This window comes from Euprymna scolopes, chromosome 30, assembly GCF_053919585.1.
Source record: "Euprymna scolopes isolate OS-2025 chromosome 30, ASM5391958v1, whole genome shotgun sequence".
NCBI lineage: Eukaryota > Metazoa > Mollusca > Cephalopoda > Sepiida > Sepiolidae > Euprymna > Euprymna scolopes.
Window position 1 is genome coordinate 31392565 of NC_136511.1, and position 17311 is coordinate 31409875.

The window sequence follows — 17311 nt, forward strand, 5'->3', positions numbered from 1 at the left end:
AGTTCAGTTTTATCAACAGAACAGATTCGCAGAAACGATAAATAAATATTTATTTTATTTAATATTTTAATTTTAATTAGGTAAATTTATTTTAATAACATAAAAACATACCTCGACTCTAAAAATGGGTTGTCTGAAAATTTCAAATAAATTGGTAACGTATAAACATGGTTTTATTTCTTTAGAACGAACCAACTTTACATTTATATATATATAGATATATATTTCTACTAAGACGGAACTTTCGCATGACTACATGTGTTTGTCGCCTTTACGAGATTTACATGTCCATTGTTAAAGAAAACTGCAGTTACAAAATAGAATTATGAGATGACAATGTTTAGAATTCATTTTTTCTAAATATTTTAGTGGAAATAATTACTGGATCAATTTTGAAAATGGAAACTTGTTTGGGAACAAGTAAACTGATGAATAGAACGTTCACATTTAAAATGCATTAAAAGATGCGTTCTTTGAGAATTCGTGATTGTGCTAAGGAAGAATTCCATTTTATTAAAAAATTTTGTCATGCGAGAAACTGGGACGTTTCCATTAAAAGCGTCATGTTTAATTTCTAGTTTTGCGTCATTCTTGCATATTTCTATTGACATGGTAAATACCATTTGTTTCATTTAAAATTAAATATTCTAGAGAGGCGAAAAAGTCAAACTATGCTGGTTAAGACAATTTTTATCTTTGGTAAAAGTTGACCATTTCCTTTCAGCTCTCCCCTTTGTTAACCATAATCTTGAATTAAAATATACGTTCTGAAGTAAATATGCAGATGTTACCAAAGGTAAGTTATTTTTCTACGTAAAAATACAAACTAGTCAAAGTTTGGGATTTGTTTCACAAACAGAGGTATGAAAAACTAAAATGTTTATTCGGTTCGAAAACAAGTAACGTTCAGCACTGCGCGCAAAAAAAAAAAAAAAAAAAAATGGCTGTGAGGTCTCGACAATGATAATTATGGTAGAAACCAACTCAAATGTTGGTTTCATTGGGTGGGTTTCTACCATCATGGTTTTATTTTAATTCATTTTCAAGACATCGAAGGAGAGATATCGCGGCCATTTTTATTCCTTTTGTTCCCACATAGCGCTGAACACTTGTTTCAAACCGAATTGAAGAATTTAAGGGAGAAAAGTTTACTATTCTACCTACCAGAATAAGTTTTAAACTTGAAGTATTGTAAGACTAGAGTCGAGATAATCTCAACAATTAAATGTACTGATAGACGCATCCAATAAATGTTACCAAGTCATGTCCTATTTTCGATTTTGAGCGATTATCGAAGCTCGGGCGGGACAATTTTTTTTTTAGTTCTACAGAAAGCCTTGCAAAAATCACCCGATAAGTTCCTCTTCTACCTAACTGGATTTTTTCAAACAAATAAAAAGTGTCTTCTCTTTGCTTTGGAAAAGAGGAACAGGAATGTGCAGCCTCGATTATCGGTTAAAAAAAAAAAAAAAAAAAAAAAACACACACACACACACACACACACACCAGATATGAAAAACTTTATCCTTGTTTAAAAATATATACACAAATGTTTGGAAAATGTCCGGTGTTTAAATTTGCGCTAGTTTGTCGGTTGTAATCATTTAAGACGGACGAGTTTGTTTTAATGATAATGTACATGCGATAAAAGATTTAAGACTTAAATTTTGCAATAAAATCAATTTAGAAAAATTAACCCGTGGCGCAGACTCCCATGGATTAAAACTGCGATTATGCAAGCATATAGACAGGTTTCAATTTACATTGAATCCTAATTTTATTTTAAGGAAAGTTAAATCTAATATTTAAATGAAGTCATTTTTAAGTCTCATTCACGGCAAACTTAAAATTGAGGTTAGGATCAGTGTTCGCGGGACTACGTGGTTTGTTTTAGTTGCCCATGTGCTAACATTAAAAAGAACCGTTAAACTAGAAAGTTATCTGCAAACTGGGGTCATTAAGAGAGGCAGGAAACCTTTTATAACGGTAACAGAAAAAAAGAAAGGATAAATGTACAGTGATGATCACACACGTGATTAACTTTTCGAAAACGTTGCAACTCTAAAAGTGACGGAAAGACACTCGTAAGGTTTATATTTTAAATACGAAAGAGTTCAAAGAGATTCTAGAACCAGAGATTTTAGTCTAAAAGAAATTAGGTTCTCTCGCCACGAATGCGGCGAGCGAGTTGGATGTCTTTCGGCATAATGGTAACCCTCTTAGCGTGGATGGCACACAAGTTCGTATCTTCGAAGAGACCAACCAAATAAGCCTCGCTGGCCTCCTGAAGTGCCATTACGGCAGAACTCTGGAAGCGAAGGTCGGTCTTGAAATCCTGGGCGATCTCACGAACAAGACGTTGGAAGGGAAGTTTCCTGATAAGGAGCTCGGTGGACTTTTGATAACGCCGGATTTCGCGAAGAGCGACGGTTCCGGGCCTATAACGATGAGGTTTCTTCACACCTCCGGTTGCTGGGGCGCTTTTGCGGGCGGCTTTGGTTGCCAACTGCTTACGAGGAGCTTTGCCTCCGGTAGATTTACGAGCGGTTTGCTTGGTACGAGCCATTTCTTCAGGAGAATTAATATCAGGAAAACGAGGCCGAAATCTGGGTGTAGGGTTTATGTATAGTTACGTTGGGATAGGGAGGGTAGTTTTCAAGTTTGTGCGTTCACATTTCATTGGTTGAAAGAACAAAGGATGCAAATTTTCCCGCATTCTCATTAGTCATGAAGACCACGTGATATGCAGTTACACACACATTCTTTCTCTCTCTTTCTCTCTCTCTCTCTCTCTCTCTCTCTCTCTCTCTCTACAGGATTGCAAAAAAAAAAAAAACAATGAAACATACAAGAAAAACACTCGCCGTATGTTATTATTAAAAAAAATATTTATTTTTTGACGAGAAAAATGAATGAAAGAAACTTAAAATATATTCACAAAAAATCTTTGACCTTCGGCGTCCAAAATAAATTGGTTAAACTGGCTTGGGCGAACATCGTTTGTGCATACACTACCTAAATAAAAACAAACAATTATATTTGGGACCAATCAGAGAATTTTCTGTTTATTCAAAATAACCCTTCTGATCCCTTAAAAAGACACGTTTTTCTTAAAGAAACCAGTTGAGCTGAAAACAATGAACCAGCGTCCTCGGCCCCCTCCGTCGGGCTTTGAGCTTGCTGACATGTCCACACACACACACATACACACACACACATACACACACACACACACAAACTACTTGCGGTTTTGTAATCATCCTCTCACTTATATGACAACAGCATATTCTTTTCCTTGTTTTGATTCTCAGGTTTATATCCAGTGATATCTTTTATGTTTTTATGTAGAGTGATGTGGTTCTCGGTTGATAAATTTTGTCTAACTGTGTCGGATATATACTCGAGAGTCAAAAAAACGAGAAGAATATGCTGTTGTCATAACCTTACTTATAACCAATACATCTATTGAAATATTATTAACCTTTATCAATAAGTTTTCTTTCTAATATAAAACAATGACTACTGACTCTTATTAATAACTTTTAATAAAATATAATTTATATAATTGAGCGGAAAAGTTTAATTACGATTTTCTGAACACTGTAATGCACGACTCTGAAACCATCGACTTCTTCGATATCTTAACTAATGAACCCTTGTTTTTACAAGGATTCTTAAAATATTCATGAACATTCTATGTTTTCCTATTGTTGTAAACCTTCTATTTTAAGCATGTATAAAATATCACTTTTGTGAATATATTTCATCTGAACTCTTTATTTTGTTTTGTTTACCGTATGACATGTCTTTCGTTTTTCTCACATTTAATTATGAACCCTTTTCACTGGGATTTTTTTTCAAGAAATTTTTTCACAACGTAAGATTAATTTACGATTTAATCAATTGAAAATCTTTTATTCTTGCTTTTTAATTAGATAACCACTACAATATGTTCCACCCGTTTGCGTAAACAGTCGGAAAAAGCCAAACAAAATGTCGATTCTGTTTGGTCACAAAAGCTGAACAGTGCCTAAATTTAATTATTATGATATTCTTTCGTCATTATTAATTGAACGAAATTGTTTAAAAGTAATTTTGCCTTAATTTCTATTTATAAAACAAATATTACGATTTGCTACGAATTTTAAAACCAGCTTTAAAAAAACTTTCTATTTGGTAGTTTAAAGACTTGCAAATTCCTTTCAAATGTTAAATATCACAAAGCAATTTGCTGTAGTCACACATAAAATACCTAAGAAATCTTCCTTCAAACTCCTCGACTTAACATTCACGGGTAATATGAATTGGAACAAATACATTGAAGACATTGTGAAGGAAAAGAAAGTGGGTTCCCTCTATCCAGCTAGAAAACTATTCACGCCTGAGAGTATCGTGTATTCTACCAGGCTAGCATTCGCCCATGCATGGGGTATTGTTGCCACATATAGGCTGGTACATTCGCCACTAGTTTCTCCATCTCGTATAGAGTCCAAAAAATAGTTTTCAATCTAATAGGTTTCACTTTGTCAACTAAGCTCGATCCCCTGTCCCATCGCCGCAATGTTGCATCTCAGTGCCTGTTTTACAAATATTTTAGTGGAGTGTGCTCTACTTTGGAATTTCCTTTCTGCTACCTGATTGTACTACCTGTACTGATATGCAGAAGTTTAAATGTAACGTAAACCAACATCTTTTTATTTTTTCCAGACATGTTTCCAAATAGTAAAACCTTATGTCCTAGTGGCGATATGTCTTGTTTGGGATGAACGTTAGTAAAATAAAATAAAATAAAATAAAGATCTATTTTCCCTTGCGAATCAATGGCCATACCAAGTGACTCAGCTACACACTGACCAATCAGCTTAATGGGCGTATAGAGTCCATCTATCCTCTAAGGAACTTTTTTTTAACCCTTTTGAGAATCATGGTCAGTCAACAGAGAGAACCCATGAAGCATCGAAGAAAGACCCCCCTCTCTCTCTCTCTCTCTCTCTTTCTCTCTCTCTCTCTCTCTCTCTCTCTCTCTCTCTCTCTTCCACTGGACAGTCCAGCATAGACAATTTCCGCGAAAAATACCTGCTGGCTAAACGCAAACACAGTTCATCTTTCAAGCATCTAAATAAACCTTTTGTTATTTTGGGGTTGTTGGTTAAACGATAAAATTGTCGCCATAGAAAAGACGACATGATTCCATTTCTGTTTGAATAAAACCGGTTTCCTTCTTTTTTTGTTGCAGACCATTTACTAGTTAGCCAGTTGTGTACAAATCCCAAGAGTGTTAGGAGCTTTCTATCATGTATGAAAATAACACAATGTTCAACGAGCGAGATCGGAGATGTGCCGCTGTACAACTCATTCTCTCCACCGATGCAACTTATGACAACAGGACAATTGCTATCACCCTCAAAATGCAAATCTGGACGGTTCAACCATTGAGGGCACAGTTCAACGCATCAGACGACCCACTGTTATGGTCTTTGGTGTGGTTTCAAGAGAGGTCTCACACCATGCAATCACAGATTTTCTAAGTCAGCTTGAAAGTCAACACCAAAGTGTACCTGGATGTGCTGAAGAGTGTGGTGATTCCCTGGTGCAATCATTTGGATGCTGGCAGACCTTGGATGTGGCAGCAGGATTCGGCGCCGGCTAAAAGTCCAAAGAGACCCAGGTTAGGCTTCAGAAGGAGTGCTACGGCTTTGTACCCTGCTTACACTGGCCACCCTCCTCCCTTGACCTGAACCCACGGGGGTACTTCGTTTGGTCATACGTCGGGAACATCACCAACATGACCCCACGACACCAAAGCCAGCCTGATCGCCACCATTTGCTGAGTATCCAGGCGGTTATTTTGGCTGGAGGTGGTTACTTTGAATAGATGTCAGCTCTATTACATAATCAAGTTACCTGAATTTTTTCAATAAAAATAAAATAAAACTGTACTGTTGTTTTCTTTAGGGCAATAATTTTATCATTCTACCCTGTATTCCATGCTACGTGTCGGACTATTAATTAATTTATAGGAGTGAAAACTCTTGTATCTCTGATAATGTATCTTGTCGTAAGAGAGAGCGGAAACAATCTGCTTTAATCATTCTCCCAGATTTTAGCATCTATAATATAATAATGTATGTATGTATGTATGTATGTATGTATGTATGTATGCATGCATGTATGTATAAAAAGCAAAAGACTATTTTTCTTTCCTTTTTATCTTCCAATATTTTTCTCGCTTACAAATCGTACAGACACAAATCGGAGAGAGTATTGCAGAATGAAAACGATAAAATGGAAGTAAAAAAGGGCAAACTCATCTAAGCAAAGAGATTAGATATGATAATAGTAAACCAGAAGGAAACTGTTATAATAGCAATGGTCTTAGAAACACTAGGAACAGTTCCCTAAACCTGGAAACAAGACTAAGAAAAACTGAATAACAAGGCAGATCAACACCGAACAGCGAATGACACATAAAAAAAACTTGAATCTAGACATCATCTTACATAAGTAGTGGAAAAATACATCAACAGGCTAGACGTAAAGACACGGAGGTTACTACCACTTCATAAAATAATATATAGAAATCAGCGCCTACCAAGACTGTATTTGCCCAGGGGAGAAGGAGGACTGGAGTTCTTAGAGATCAACCATCAACATAGGGCAACAATACTAAGCACACATGAGTATCTGAGAAGCTCCCAGAACCACACCCTTTAAGTATTATATGAATATCAAGAGACAAGAGCCAGCAGAACAACATCAGTAACCCAGCTGGACAAACATTTTGGTCAGGGCTGTCTCACTGATGAGGCTGAAACAAGCCTGCCACAAAAATAGCAAGAAAGAGTCAACAGAAATATATCGAGACCTTCCAAAGGAGAAACCTTGAACAGTGGGATCAACATCAGCGTGGCAATATTTTCTGGGGATACTCTCCCAGGAATACATAGACAAAGTAGGTTTCTTGGACTAGCTCAAGAGATGAGCACTCCATCACAATCAGGAAACGGGTATAAAGGCTGCTGAATATCAGGGATTGACGATCAATGTATTCAAGAAGATGGCAGGTCTCAGTAATGACAACAAATGCAGGTTCTGCCACACAAAAGTGAGTCATCTGGCATCAAGTTGTAAGGTTCATTTGGGGAACGGCTACTACACTTCGAGACATGATGGAGTATGTAAGCACCTTCACTGGACTATCTATAAAAAATTAAGCATCCAGTGTAGCAGCAAGTATTGAGAACATCAACCTGAAAGAACAGTTGGAAATGACTTCTATGACTTATATGAAATGACTTGTATACCAAATATTATGACCATGTAATTCATACAGCCACCTACCTTGAAAATGCTGCTGTCAAACCTGACATAATTATATGACATAAATAAAAGAGAGTGGAGGTCTGAACAGAGCTGAAAGAGAGTTCTCATTTATGATATGAAAAGAAACTGGAATCTTAGGGAGATATCAATCATACCAGTTATCATAGGTGCCACAGGGCTTATGAAGAAGAACATGAAGTCTTACCTAACTAATATTCCTGGTGAACCAAGTCAAAAGAGATCCAGACAATTGCATTTACAGGAACAACAAGGATACTAAAAAGGGCTCTCGGTTGGTTCAATAAAAAGCAGGGCAATGTTGGCAGCTTGTTTGGCTGCCCCATACCCAGCATTACAATCCTCTAAGAAAGAAAAGTATTTAAAAGAAAAAAAGAATACCAACTATTCACAGGTAGGCTGAAATAAAAAAATAAAAATAAAAATTATATTTCAGGCACTCCTAAATGGCTGTGGCAACACATTGAAGAGCATTAATGATCTCTCTCTTTCTCTCTCTCTCTCTCTCTCTCTCTCTCTCTCTTTATGTTCTGACTTTGGAACACGGGGTAATGTAAGAGAAAAAGTCACTAATTAATTTAAATGCTTCTAAAAAAATACTTTTCTCTTTTCATCACTAAGGCTCGGATCCTCATTTTTGTGAGAAGTCATACTTTTTAAAAGCTTCTTGGTACTGAGTTTCACTTCAGACCCGAAATAGAAATACATCAAATCTGTTGATAGTGTTACTATAAATATGATTGAATCCTTCTACCAGAAATAACCTCAATCCTGACATAATCTTCTGCCTGAATGACAGAGCCAGATACATCCTAAGATGGAGTACTATCGTCATATATGGGGAGGTGGTGCTTTGACAGGGTATGAAATCGACAATGCGATCTAGTGGAGATTTACAATTTCTCGTTTTTACAGCCCCTTTCTCTCAGAAGATATATTGTTAGCTTTTCTCTACTGTATTGTTATCTTCCTGGTAAGTGCTCGGCTGAGCTCTAATCCTTGATCTCCCTTCCAAGAAAAATATTTATAAAATGAACTCGTCTAACTACAAACAGACCAAAGAATTTTCATGTTTCCCTCTCTGTACTAAAAACCAAACAGAACTTCCTTGAACAAAGTTAGGTTCTTTCCTATATCACCTCATCTGTGGAACAATATTACGGTGTTCCTTCCCAACCAACTACAACATGGTCATCTTGAAGTCTAATATAAACAAATACTTGTTGATTAGATAATCGATTCCTCTTACGTAATCTTCCGTTCATTCGACCCACTGATTCCATTCCTTTCATATAGCGTTCACTGTTTATCTGAACATTTCTTTAACGTTTATCTTCGAGTGCTTCTTCTCCGGCCTTGCTAAAGGGTGATAATTAGTATTTAAAAATATATTTATATTTCATTGCGTTTCTGATTTTTTTAGATGAGGATTGATAATTCATATCATTTGGATTATTCGAACAACTTGAGTAGGGTTTCATCATTTAAGAAAAATTGATAAAAGTTAATTATTGGATTTTAATTATAAGGTGAAGCTCCAATGATTCAAACTCGAGATAGATAACGACAAACTTCCACCCATTAATATGGGAGGGGAGATTGTCATCAAAAGTGTCCTGAATTGATATCTTAGCACCGGACTTACTACTTAGATATAAATAAGTAACTTGTACCCATTCCCCTCATCCCCTCTTTTTTTAAATGGAGAGTAAATAATACAGCGGATAATACAGTAACTCTCGCTTCTCCTTTTCTGTCCCTCAGTCCTCATTCAATGAGTGATTTTTCTGAGAAAGGGTGAAGAAAAAGCTGCTTTAAGGTCAGTAGTACTTGGTGAACAGTAGTCTGAGATGTCGGAAATTTTTCTGTCTCCATGTCTGTCCTTGTGGCCATGTCACTAGTAAGGGTGCTGGAGGTAAACGTTTTGTCTGGGCTGACGTTATCCGCCTGATAGTCAGGGACCCGAACCTTGGATTAACCACTAAGGAGGCTGTCCTATCAGCAGGCGCAAAGTACTGGGACTGCTGTATTGCCATTTGGTGAGTGGGTCTGGACCATGCAGTAGTCTCTGGTGGGGCCTCTCGATGCCATACTAGTGGGTAATTGTTACGGCTTTACATTTTCGTGTGCTACAAAAAAAATGTCCTGTCTTTTTCTCTCTTACTTTCCCTCTCTGTACTGCTCTAACCAAGTATGCCGACCTGTTCCACAAATCCCAAAACCTCAACATGAAATATCTCCAGAAAAAAAGCTCGAATAAACCTAGAAACCCATCTTCCAACGTAGACCCCTACTACTATGTCTCCTTCTCCAACATCAAAGGTCTACGTTCCAACTTTCCAGAGGTTGAAACTCAATTACAGGAGACGAAACCGAACATATTATTTTTAAGCGAAACTGGAATAGCGCCGACCACTTCCCTAGATGAGTTCATAATTAAAGGATACTCTAACTTAACAGCTAAATCTGACACCCAAGATCGCCATGGGCATGGAATATGTGCCTACATTAAAGATGGCTTCCCGTGTGGCAGGGATATCTCTAGAGAAGATGCTAATTTACCCTATATGTGCTTCAGGGTTGCACTTGCTAACACCACTGCATTTATATTTGCCCTTTATAGGCCCCACAACAGCAGAGTTTCTATCTTTAAGAGCATATCTGAGAAAATAGATCATATCCTGTCTGCACATCTCTCGGCTAACATCCACATCTGTGGTGACTTCAACGTCCATAACGTGGAATGACTGACCCATTCAAATAAGACAGACGATGAGGGGAGGTTTTGTCATGATTTTGCCATTGCTTATGACCTCAGATTGTTCGCGAACTCACCCGTGTGCCCGATACACCCGGTCAATATGAAAGCCTCCTAAACCTTTTTCTCTCAACTTCCCCTGAGCTATGTTCATGTTCCGTTCATTCTCCTCTAGGATCCTCCGACCACTCCGTCGTATCAGTTAAGATAAAAACGAAATGTAATGAGTCCCCAGACTCTATGGCTGACTGGATAGCTTCCGTGCATTCATATCTGATTTATCTCTGCACTCCATGTTTAAAAAGGAAGTGTCCTCTATAGTATCAGATCTGACCGAATGGTTAATTGTAGGCATAGACCAATCCATACCATCTAAAAAATTCCAACAAAAACCTAACAGCCAGCCATGGTTCTCCCCAGAATGTGCTGCTTCTATCGCGCACAGAAATCACTTTTTCCATAGCTACCAACGTAATAGATGCACTGAGACTAAAGCTGCTTTCAGGACTGCCAGCAACCACTGTAAAAGAGTAATAAAAAATGCAAGAGAGCTATATGCCCAGTCTGTTAAATCTGCGGCTTGGTTCCCACCAGTTTTGGTAAATAACAAATAGGATCCTGAACAGAGGTGTGCGTTCTATCCCAACCATTATCAATGGACCAGAGGTCATCTCGTCAGCATCAGACAAGGCCAAATTATTTGCAAAGAACTTTGCAGCTAATTCTACCCTATGCGGCGAAGGCCATCAACTCCCCATATTTCCTCCTATAACACAGAACACGCTAGGTAACATACAAATATCCGTGCATGAGGTCGCCAAGCTAATCAAGAACCTTGATTCCAGTAAAGCAACTGGCCCTGACGGCATCCCAATTATAGTGTTAAAAAAGCTTCAACCAGAACTTTCTCCTATACTTACGAAACTGTTTAAGCGCTGCCTTAAGGAGAAGTGCTTTCCGACTCACTGGAAGACCTCATCAGTTTGCCCTGTATTTAAGAATTCAGGTGATAAGTCATCTCCCTCTCAGTACAGACCAATAAGTCTCCTGTGTGTTATGAGTAAATTGCTGGAATCCATATTAAATAGAGAAATAGTCAACCACATCAGCAGAAACAACCTTCTTAGTGACACACAATATGGTTTCCGCTCTGCAAGACCTACCGCAGATGTGCTGACGGTTTATCTCACAGGATTAGTGAATCTCTTGACAAAGGCTTCCTTTCAATTGCTCTTGACATATCAAAGGCCTTCGACAAGGTATGGCATAAGGGTCTACTTCACAAGATTTCCAGCTACGGTATAACTGGAAATGTTTTCTCAATCATTAAATCGTTTCTCTCCGATAGGCTCATAAGTGGTCGATGGAGAAAAATCACAGGCCTGCAGTATTAATGCTGGAGTCCCTCAGGGGTCAATCCTGGGCCCAACTCTTTTCCTACATCAATGACCTCCCTAAACACATACTTAAATCATTCGTTGACATCTATGCTGATGACACGACCATCTACGGCAACACATCAAAGGCTGTAAATGACAAAGCTCTCTCTGATTCTCTCTCCTCTGATCTCGAGCACGTGGTTCAGTGGGTTAAGACGTGGCTGGTTACCTTTAATGCATCTAAAACCAAACTCCTATCCTTACATCATCAACGCTCTGATCCCCATCTGGGATCAATTGGGATGGATGGCTCTCGTCTTGGAGAGGCCCAGTGTTTTGGCAAGCTTCTGGGTTTGACCTTTACTCCTGATCTGAAATGGAACACGTACATCAAGTCTGTTGCCAAGGTCGCTGGAAAGATGGTGGGATCCTTCTACCGCCCAGAAGATATCTCACTACTGATGCAATTCTCTATCTATATGAAAGCCAAGTACGTCCAAGGATGGAATACTGCTGCCATATCTGGGCAGGAGCTGCTAAAAACAGCCTATCCTGTCTTGACAGAGTACAAAATAGACTTCGTGGCTTAGTGGAGGATGCCCTTTTCTCTACCCTGCAACCTCTCTCCCACAGAAGAAACGTTGCGAGCCTATCCTTGTTTTATCGTTATTTCCATGGCAGGTGCTCGTCTGAGCTCCCATCTCTGGTCCCCCCTCGCCAATCTTTCACGAAAAACACCCGTCTAGCTGAATCCACTGTGAAAAATTTCCCCCACTCTTTATCTGTGCCTAAATCAAAACGTGGATTCCATGAACAAAGCTTCTTTCTTAGAACTGCACGCCTGTGGAACTCTGTTCCGTCTGCCTGCTTCCCACTTGACTACAACTTGGATGTGTTCAAGTCCAACGTTAACAAATTCCTAATGAACCGCCCCCTTAAGTAAACACTTCATCAAATCTCTACACTAACGTAATGTACTTGCAATAACCCTTATCCCTGAGTGGCTTTCGGGCCTTGATAAGTGGTGATCACTGTGTAAAAAAAAAACAGAAAAAAAACAGTTCAACTTATTTACATTAGACTGGTGGAGTGATCATATTTGGGCGTGAAGAGGGGAGAGGCTTATAGGGCGATACTGGGTCCGTTCTTTTGTCAGAATTCTTGTAAATTGGTACCACAGAAGCAGTTTTCCAGCAGCTCTAGTCCATCACCTTCTGACCGACAAACAATATGTATTTAGGAAAGCCTGTTCTACTGTAGAGATTCTAACTGTAATCTATGAACGTATATACCATGCACTGGATAAGGCAGGGTAGTGATGAGCAGTAGCCTAGATACATCTAATGCTTTTCACGCGAATACTTAACAAAATTAAATCCTTAATTAATAAGTGAAGAATCCAGGTTGACCTCGATGGCTGTACATCCAAGCAATATGATATAAATACGCGTATACTTCAGGGGTCGATCCTTAAACCTTTGTTATTCCTGATATTCATAAATGACTTCCCTGATAAAATAGTCTCTGAGATGGGTATATTTGCTGACGACACCATGCTCTATAACATGCACTAGGGAAGAACAAATAAACACATACCCAAGGCAACCGCAAAAACACTAGATGAAGACCTCCAGTCTGTAGTGGCGTAGGGTAAAAAATGAATGGTAACGTTCAATGCTGCCAAGACTAATAATTACAAGAAACCTTTTCAACCACAAATAGCTAGTGCTAAAGATACATTACCTGAAAGTATTTTTTAAAGCTTCTCGGCCTATCGTTCACAGGGAATAAGAGTTGGAACAGATACATAGAGAGCATTGCCAGGACCACTGCGAGGAAGGTGGTCTGTGTTTATTTGCTTCCCAACAAGAGCAAATTAGGTATGATGCCGTTTTAAAATGTAGAGAGCGGGAGGGGAATGGTGACCAGCTCCCGAGATGTGGGAAATGGGAGCTGGATAGTGAGAGTCTCTTGGTATGGCACAAGGCCAACTCAAACGGGGGTTGTTGGTCATCCTTGTCCCTCTAGCTAGAATCTTCTTCCACCCCTCTGCGAAGAAGGTGGTCTCTCTCTACCGTGCTAGAAAGTTACTTACGCCTGAAACTATCCTGTACATCTAATAGGCCACCATTCGCCCATGTATGGAGTATTGTTGACACACTTGGGCTGATGCATCAGCTAATAGTCTATCTCCTGGACAGGTTAGGAAGAGTCGCCAACCTGGTAGGTCCTGAACTGTCATCTAAGCTGCAACCTCTGTTCCATCGACGAAATGTTGCATCCCTCTGCCGGTTCTACAAGTATTTAATGATGGATGCTCTGATGACCTACAAGCTCTTGTACGCCTCTCGGCGTAAATACCCCCGGCAAACGGACGATGGATGCCCTGATTATAATTGCACGAAGAGAAAATGATTTGAACTCCTTTATTTAATGTAAAAGTTTTAACATTACAAAAAGGATGGAGTACTGCTGCCATATCTGGGCAGGAGCTGCTAAAAACAGCCTATCCTGCTTTGACAGAGTACAAAATAGACTTCGTGGCTTAGTGGGGGATGCCCTTTTCTCTACCCTGCAACCTCTCTCCCACAGAAGAGACGTTGCGAGCCTATCCTTGTTTTATCGTTATTTCCATGGCAGGTGCTCGTCTGAGCTCCAATCTCTGGTCCCCCCTCGCCAATCTTTCACGAAAAACACCCGTCTAGCTGAATCCACTGTGAAAAATTTCCCCCACTATATCTGTGCCTAAATCAAAACGCGGATTCCATGAACAAAGCTTCTTTCCTAGAACTTCACGCCTGTGGAACTGTTCCGTCTGCCTGCTTCCCACCTGACTACAACTTGGATGTCTTCAGCGTAAATACCCCCGGCAAACGGTAAAATTCCACTCCTACTCAGAGAAACCACTAGAAAGCTTTCTACTCCAATAGTTTCTTCCCCAGAACTGCTAAACTTTGATTCCGTACTGGGAATCTGCTTCCCCGACTGTACTGACGTGCAGAAGTTCACGTGTAATGTAAACAAACATCTTACTGATCAACTTCCTACATAGTATCGCTGCAACTTATGTCCCCGATAGTAGTCCCTGACATCCAAGTGGCACTCTTCCTTGTTTGTGGAGTGGGTGAAAATTGAATAAATAAAATAAAATTATAAATAACGCCAGCTTGTTTACAATATTACATCAACAGATATTTAAGCTCGACGATGGATGCCCTGGAAAAGTTACTGATTATACTTGCACGAAGAAAAAATGTTTATGAACTCCTTTATTTAATGTAACAGTTTTAACACTACAAGCAAACAAAAAAAATTTAAAAAAAACAATAAATGAAAAGGTGTTATTGAAACTACTTTTATTAAAAAGCAAATTCGAAAAATTTTAAGGAAAATATAAATAGCGTTCAGCTTCCGTCTGTATTGGTTTACAATATAACGTCAGCTGATATTTCTGTTTGATAAATGCCCAGGAAAATAACGAAAAAGAAATCACTTCTGCTTTAGGTTAATCATTTTAAAATAATGTTATTCTGAAAAGCAGCCAAAATTCGTTCGCTTAAAAAAAAAAAAAAAAGAGCGACTATTTAAAAATGCGACGATAATCAGAGGAAACATCATATTTAGCAAACAATTAAGACGCCTTCAATGTAATTAAGTTTATAATATTAAAATAAAATTATAGAAGGTTTTGTATTCGTTCATTTTTTTAACCATAATTTGGGACACTGAAACATTTAATTACTTTAATCTAACGAAGTTTTGTAACATTAAAACTATAACCCCCCCCCCCCCCAAAAAAATAGAATAAAAATAACGTCTTTAAAATTACTAAGGAAAATACGACGGTAATTGCATAGGAACTGTGGGGTTTTTTTTTGGGGGGGGGGGGTTAACGCTGCGACTACTTTAATGTAACAATTGAAGTTAATTTTATTAAAGGAAACTGCGAAGTTTATTTTGCATAAAATATCGCTTCGATACAATTCAATATTCTTGGGCATAAATATAAGAAATAAATCCTTCCATAAATTAAGATAATGTCAGCTACCTTGCAACAAAACCAAAATAAATTAAGATCACAATCAGTTTTACTTGTCAATGTTAGGGTTTGCAAAATTCAAGGTGGAGAAGAAAATAAATTTTAACACGAAATAAGGAATTAAGATCTAAATAAGCAAATTCAGATTTTAAACGAAAAATAAACAAACATTTATTTTTAAGTATATATATATAAGTATAAATATACCTAACCCGCGTTGTAGGGGGGGTGATTTTATATTTATATTTAACTAATAAGGGTGGCAAGTTGTTATGAAGCTATAACTAATGCTGTTAAGATATTGTTTTAATAACACTATGAAATCGTTACATAAAATATCGTTTAAAAATTTAGTTATTCCAATGTTTTGCTTAATATTTATGATATCGTCTTTGTAGATTTAAAGGTTTTAGCGCCCAAAAGTCTCGTTAAATAAAAATAAAAAAAATAAAGCCATTACACTGTATTAAATTTCCTCTGCAGTTAAAGTCGCATTTTTATGCAAAGGAACATTTTAAAAACTTGAACGTATATTTTTCCTTAATTTATCAAAGTTGCCTTTTCTTTAAAAAGAAAAAGGTCGAAATTGTTGCGGACCAGGATATAAAATATCCTAACTCGCTACAAGAAAAAATAATGAAACGAATTGAATGAAGGAAACAAAGAACTCAAATGTTGGAATAAAATAAACATGACGTTTATTTTCTGTTGAGAAATGAAAGTCTTCGGTGTACACGTGTTCATTTAGCCGTTGACGACTACGCGCGTGAAAGGGGGAATGCAATAGAGAAACGCGAAGTGACAAGCCGTCTGTAGAAAGAAAGGGTTAAGCTCAGTAGAGCGTCGCGCACATGTCTGTGTCGATGGGCCAAAGCGAAGGGGAGATAGAGTGAGTAAGTCAATCCAGTTCATGGAGAGAGAGAGCGTATTAAGTGTACTTTCGCTTGCCCCACATTACAGTAGAAAGGAAAGTGACGTTAGAGTGTGTGGTCGGTTCGTCGACTAAGCAGCTCGAACACTGGTCCAGACGAAAAAGGGAAGTTGACAGGTTTTGTTGACTTTTATACTGGAGTTAGTGTTCTGGGTGCGCATGTCTGGTTTTCACTTAAAAGGAAGTGACGTTTCGAATGTGTGCGTACGTTAGCGTGTGTGTGTGTGTGAACGTGAGTATATGTACGTGTCTGTGCGTATGTGTATATGTGAAGAAAAACGTTCGAACAAAATTAACACTTCCTATGCAATTAGTGTCGCGTTTTCCTTGCAATTAATCAGAGGTGACTTTCCAGGTCATTCATCGTCAAGTCAAACAGTTCCATGGTAAGTGCTCGTCTGAGCTCCATTCTCTGCTCCCCTCGCCAATCTTTCACGAAAAACATCCGACTAGCTGAAACCACTGTCAATAATTTTCTCCACTCTTTATCCGTGCCTAAATCAAAACGTAGATTCCATGAACAAAGCTGCTTTCTTAGAACTGCACGACTGTGGAACACTTTGCCGCTTGTCGGTTTCCCCTCTTGACTTCAACTTGGATGTCTTCAAGTCCAACACAAACAAATTCCTGATGAACAGCCCCCTTAAGTAATGACACTATCAAATCTCCAATACTAACTATTACTACGATACTATCCCATTGATTACTGTACACACAACCCTTATCCCCGAGTTGCTTCTGAACCTTGATAAGTGGTGACCTCCATGTAAAAAATAAATAAATAATAAAAGAACTTCCAAAGAATTGTTTAGTAAATTAGAGTTATCTCCCTTGAATCAATGACGATGATTACAAGAGAAAAA

The 17311-nt window shown here is 38.3% G+C and overlaps 1 protein-coding gene across 1 annotated transcript; it reads right to left on the minus strand.

Annotated features, from left to right (window-relative positions):
• Nucleotides 1-1520: 1520 nt before the first annotated feature.
• On the minus strand, nt 1521-2613 carry LOC145254732 (histone H3-like). The gene has a single exon (XM_080113465.1). It carries the CDS (start codon nt 2564-2566, stop codon nt 2156-2158), a length of 411 nt encoding a protein of 136 aa, XP_079969591.1. The 5' UTR covers nt 2567-2613; the 3' UTR covers nt 1521-2155.
• Between the last annotated feature and the right edge of the window lie 14698 nt (nt 2614-17311).

Coding starts and splice junctions, on each gene's coding strand:
- LOC145254732 (XM_080113465.1), bottom strand. CDS start 2,566: ATGGCTCGTACCAAGCAAACCGCTCGTAAATCTACCGGAGGCAAAGCT.